Below are 5813 nucleotides of genomic sequence, written 5' to 3'. Positions count from 1 at the left end.
GGCTTCCGATCGGCAGGTGAGATTTGGGCCCTGGCTCGGAAAACACCCATTCTGATGGGGGAGGCAGGACACGAACTGGAGAACACTGGCAGAGACAACCCCAGCTGGGCAGAGCTGGGTCATCCCTGCTTCAGGAGGGGCTCAGGGAGAGAGTTCCCAGAGGAGGGGAGAGTGGAGCAGGCTCAGAAGGGGCAGGGCTGGGGTGTTTAAGACTGAGGGAAGTAGGAGGCTGGCATGGGGTCTGCCCAGTCTGAAGAGGATGAGCAACAGTGGGTGCGTTTCCCCTGCCCGGGGAGCCAGCTGTAGGGTTGACCTCTTGCTCCCAGCATCGTGGGAGTGCTAGAGGCAAGGAAAGAGAACCTCAAAGCCTGCCCCCCCCCACGGGAACCACCTCCCGCCCTTGTTATTTCTGGCTCCATTTTCTTGGTCAAGAAGGGTGTCAGTGGTAATGCAAATTAGGAGGTGTCAGAGGTGCTGGCCGACACCCATCCTGTCCCCCCAGCCTCTCCCCCCCCTTCCCCGATGCCCACGCTCACACAGCGGACTGGAACCTCTGTGAGACATGCCCGGAGACCTGGCCCTTGACTAACTGGCATGGAGAGTGGGTTGGGGCTGGGTTCTCAGGGGCATCTGCTCTGCAAGGACAGGGCAGGCACCGAGAGGGCTGGCACCCAGATCCTGCCCATCCCAGCCCCTTCCTGCCCTCCTTAGGCCATTGACAGACCACAGGGCATCCGCACAGTGAGTGCTGCAAACCTGGGCCCCAGGGATAGGCAAGGACTGGGTCAGCTCTCTGCATTTGGGGGTTAGACCTCAAAAGGCACCTGGGCACCTGAGGGAGCAGTCCTGAATACCAGAAGTTTCTCTGGAGTGGCAATAGAGAAATTAGGAAATAGGGGCCAGGTGCTAGCGAAATTCATTTCATCCATTTTCCCCGCATTACCTCCCCCGCCCCAGATGCCCTGTTGCACGCACCCTTTGAGAGGACTCCCTGGTCAAGTCTGACCTCATGATGACCTGGATCCTTCCTGCAGTCACCAAACTTGCTCTGTTCTCTTCCTTGTTGCTCCCCTGCCCTATACAGATGTCACTGAGTGAATTCCTTCCCCCCACCCCCTTCTTCATTAGCCCTAATCAGCTGGGTGAGGTGTTTCTCATTAACACAGCTGACTCACCCACACACCTCTCCCCTTTGTTAGCGATCAGCTTCCCCCCGACATACACGCACACACACACACACACACACACACACACACACACCACTAGTTTCTGGAGGGAGCTGTGGCTCTCCTGGGATGATAACCTGACACGGCCCGCACAGGGCCTCAGGACAGGGGCAAGGTCTCCATGGCCTGGTGGCTCTGGCTGGGGAAATCGGAGGGCTGGAGAGAGTGTTAGACACTGGCCTTTCATTTGGCACGTGGAGATTGGCCTGTGGTCTCTGTGAAGTCACTTCCCTGAGACCCGCTATGTCTGACTCTAGAGAGTCTCCCAGGTGTCTTCCAGCCAGGACAGAAGTCATCCCTTCACCAGGCTCCTGAGGAAGCGCCCTCACCCTTTCCCCCCATGCCAGGAGTCTAAGAATGTAGACCCTCAGTGTCCCCATTCTTGCCGGAGTGCCCCTCTCTCGTCTCCATAAAGCAATGAGAAGCAGGGCTCTTAAGTCTGATCTGAGTCTTGCTTCAGAAAGGAGGGAGAGGGATGAGGGCTGGCAGGGCTCCCCAGCCTCCCTGCAGCCGTCCCCCCATGTGGAAGGATGTTACATAGAAGGCAGCGGCTCTGGGGGACAGGGCTGGGGGCATGCCAGTTTTTCCTCCCTTCCCCGTCTTCCCTCCCAGCCCCCAGCAACTTCCCACCCTGCACCTGAGCCCTTTCCCAGGTCCCTAGAAATCAAGGAGACAAGCTGCCAGAATCTGCACCCTCTGTCCCCAACCTCCCCTCTCCCTGGTGACAGGAGGAACGTCCAGGTTGCAGATACCTGGGGTTCCCTCCCACCTTCGGTCACACTCAACAACCAGAAGTGGCTGCCCAGGTCCTGCCTCCTCCCTCTGTGTCAGCTCATCCCAGCTCATCCTCTGCCCCTTTTCTGAACAGCCAGTTTCTCTTCGCCTGTGCGTCCCTCTACGGCCCCTTATTCATTCACACCTGCCTAGCAAGTGCTCCCAGAGATCCCAACGGAACCCACAAACTGAGCCACAAACTCAGCCGCTGCTCCCTCCATGGCAGTTGACTAAGGTGGAGAAACAGCAGGGAGTACTAAGTGCTCAGGAGCAGAGGTTCCAGAACCCTCTTTCCCAGGGCTTGTTTCGCCATGTCAGGGAGGTGGCCCCAGACGGAATCTGGCATGGATGAACTTTCAGATGATAGCAGTCACTGTTAGCAGCAACAGATGAGCTGGGGAGGCTGGAGTGTCCCTAAAAGGGTCTAGACCTTGGCACCAAATAGGTCGGGACACTTGTCCTGGGTCTAGAACTGAGGCTCAGGCCTTCAATAGCAATTTTCCCCACCTCTTTCTTGCCAAAAAGGGCCCCGTGGAAATGAAAGGTACCCAGAGACAAGGAATGAAACAGCTTGGGCCATTTTTGCAAGCAGAGGGCACAGCCCCATCTGGGCAGAAGTCACAGGTTCATGACCCAGCTCTGACCTCTCAGGCTGTGGACTGTTAAGGCAGCGGATGAGCTTGGAACCCCCTCCCATCCTTAGACCTGAGGACACGGGACACAGTATGTTCTTCCTCACTGAGGCTCCAGGTTCCCAGAAAGCAGAAGTCATTTGACAAGAGGTAGCTGCTACTGATAAATGAACCCCAAAGCTTTAGAACCTCCACTGGCCAGAACTGTGGGGAGGGGAAATCCAAGGGCCCCCAATACCTGCCCAGGGCTGGGGTGGCTGCTTTGTCTGTTCCTAATAAACATGCCACATGTCACTGTGGCCACATGCATGAAGGCATCCTCAGAACCTCCTTGACAGTGGGGGTCCCAGGAGTCCCATACCTGCCCATGCCCACCCTCCCAGGGTGCGGGCCCTTGGGCACAGTGCCTAATTCCCACCGATTCCCAGACCTCCTGCTGCCAAGGTTTGGGCCTCACCCATCCACAGAGCGCACAGTCTGAGCGCAGATGGAACAGGTACGTTTTATTCAGACTTTCAACTTGTTCAGAGAGCACAGGGGCCCGTCTCCCCCTCTCCGGGCCCCTCCCCCTTCCCCCTTGCTGGGGGAATGCTCAGGGTACAATGATGTGTCTCTGGGGTCCTTGGCCCTTCCCTGCCGACACAGCCCTTCACTCCCCTGCACTGAGGAGGGGAGGGGTGTGAGGAGGTGGGGGGCCTGGAAGAGTTGGATCAGACGGGACATGCGCTGACGGTAGCGTCCACTGCCACCCCCTGGGGCTGAGACCCTTGGGAGAGGCTCGCAGTGGAGGGGGTGGATTCATTGTGGGGCGGCAGGCTCTTGCCATAGGAGGCTCCCCACCTCAGCCTTGGGGACCCCCTGGCCTCCTGCTTACCCGTCCTTCTGAGGGTACGACTCTGAGGTAGATTTCACAGAGGGAATGTGGGTTCGTGGGGTGTGGGAAGGGGGTTAGCTCTTTTGAGTTGATCTCCACAGCACCCTGGCCCATTCCAGGTTCTGGCCTGGGAGGCAAGGGCTGATGACACCCGCCTGGCCAGCAGAGGCTGAATCGCACATGGGCTCCAGGGCACCTATGGCTCCAGGGGCTCAGGTGGGATTTGTGGGGGCATCTGCCTTGATGATCTGGGCTTTGGTGCCAGGGGCTCTGGGAGGGTGTGGCCTAGGAGGCTGCCACAGTCCCCTGGCCTGAGGGTCACAGCACAGGGAACCGCGCCCCTCCGGGCAGCCCCATTAGGCTGGACCCTTCCCAGCCTGCCAGGGTTCTCCCTCTCTCCTCTCACCGCCCCTACACCCCAGAGTGAGTAGAGGGAGTGGACAGGGCTGGCCTGCAGGGGAAGGCAAGACACAAAATGCCTCCTTCCTCCAGTGGGGCCCACGCCCCAAGCCCAAGCTGGCCATGGGATGGGGAACCTGGCATCAGTGTGCAGGGCAGGCTCCAGGGGGGAAGTGCCTCCCAGACAGAGCACAGCCTAGGAAAGACGGACACCTTGGAGGGGCTGGAGGCGTTTCTGGAGTCCTCTGACACCCCCCTCCCCCAGGCCCAAGCACTAGACACCTTCTTGGATCCAACCCTGTTTAAGAACAGAAAGGCAGAGGGAGAGGCCCGTGAGGGGAAGTCCCCTCCCCTTCCCAGCCCAGATTCCCACCTCCCAGAGGCAGCCAGGAAGGTAGGGGAGCCTAGGCTGACCTTCCCGGAAGAGCCAGGGCTGAGTGGTGCCTGGACCAGGGCAGATGGCACGCACATTGACTCGTAGCTAGTGGAGGTATCTGGGGGTCGCAAGGGGCAGGGCCCCCCACGAGATTCATGCAGCATTCAAAGTGAGTGAGTGTGTGGAGGTGATGGGAGAGGGTGGAGAAACAGCCAGTGGGAGGGGGCGGCGCCTTAGATCTTGCTGTTCTCCAGGTGGGAGTCGATGTGTTTGATGAGGGCGTCATCCGGGTACCCGACCGGGAAGCCCAGCTGGCAGAGGGGGCAGCTGCGGATGTCAGAACCCACCGTCTCCATCAGCAGCTGTGGGGAGAGAAGGGAGTTGGTCATGGTCCCCAGCCACCACAACCCCCCCACCCCCAACAAAGAGGTCAGCAACCTGCCCCTAGCTCTGGTCCACTCCCCTGCCTCAGGGCATAGGGACCCTGGGACGTGGGCATGACTGTCACGGGAAGCTGAGACCCAGACATGCCCCAGAGTGACTAAGGCACAGCTCCCGGCTAACTCAAAGCGACGGATAATCCCAAACAATGTACAAACCAAAAATAATTTTCTGCCTGGCTTTGGAATAGATTTTGGTCCTGCCGGGTGACAAGGGGTAGCTCTGACACTGAGGAAACTCGGTATTGCAGTGAAATGATGGAGACCTGAGATAGGGCTATCTGCTAGGACAGAGGAAAGAACAGGACTCTAGGGAAAGCAGTTCTGTTCCTGTGTGGGCCCATGACCCGGAGACTCAGTATCACCACTGTCACCAACAAAATAAGGGTGTTTGAGCCAGGCTTGGGAAAGACTGCTTGAGGTTCACTGCCTCCCTCTTAGGAACCCCGGGGGCACTAGATAATAGAATCATTGCCCCCACTTTGTGGGTGAGCAAACTGCGGCTCAGAGGCGCACTTGCAGGAGGCCCCACGGCTACAAAGCAGTAGAGTCTGGAATCAAAGCCTGGACTGTCACTCTGAAGACCACACAGACCCCAATTCCTGCCACCCAAAGACCCCAGCGAGAGCGGGAAAGGGACCCATACTTTGATCCAGGGTCCAAGGAGGGGGGACTGCCTATCAGGAGCGACTGGTGTGAGTGCTGACACCCAAGAGGGGTGAAGGTCCCCACTCACGTTGATGGACGGCCAGGACTGCGCGTGCTCAGCGTGGGCGTAGGCGGTGGCTGCGGGCGACTCGGGGATGGGGAAGCCGGCACAGAAGGAGGCGCAGCGGATGGTGCCCGCCTCCGGGCTGGGCGGGCTGGCGGGCACGGCCCACTCGTCCTCCTCCGACGGCTGCTTCTCAAAGCGCAGCCGCAGGCCCTCGAAGGCGCGCCGCGGGCTGAGGGGCCTGCCGGGGCCGTAGAGCTCGCCGCCATAGGCCCGGGGCTTGGGGAGCGTGGCCGCCTCGGCCTGCAGCCAGGGCGGGGAGGCACCCGCGTAGGCCGCGGCCTCAGCCAGCTCGGAGTAGCTGCGGCGGGCCCGGGGAG

General features: G+C 59.7%; 1 protein-coding gene across 1 annotated transcript in view; it reads right to left on the bottom strand.

Moving 5' to 3' along the window:
- Positions 1–3127: 3127 nt before the first annotated feature.
- Positions 3128–5813, bottom strand: part of TBKBP1 (TBK1 binding protein 1) — a 17360-nt gene continuing 14674 nt past the window's right edge. Inside the window, exons 9-10 of the mRNA XM_027767310.1 lie at positions 5458–5812; positions 3128–4643 (exon numbers count right to left, since the gene is read on the bottom strand). Coding sequence (XP_027623111.1) covers positions 4515–4643; positions 5458–5812 — 484 coding nt within the window. The 3' untranslated portion in view covers positions 3128–4514. The remainder of the gene's footprint in view (positions 4644–5457; position 5813) is intronic.

This window comes from Tupaia chinensis, unplaced genomic scaffold (assembly GCF_000334495.1).
Source record: "Tupaia chinensis unplaced genomic scaffold, TupChi_1.0 Scaffold144171_1, whole genome shotgun sequence".
NCBI lineage: Eukaryota > Metazoa > Chordata > Mammalia > Scandentia > Tupaiidae > Tupaia > Tupaia belangeri.
The sequence above is the reverse complement of the archived record's forward strand: the minus strand, read 5'-3'. Positions and strand labels throughout refer to the sequence as shown.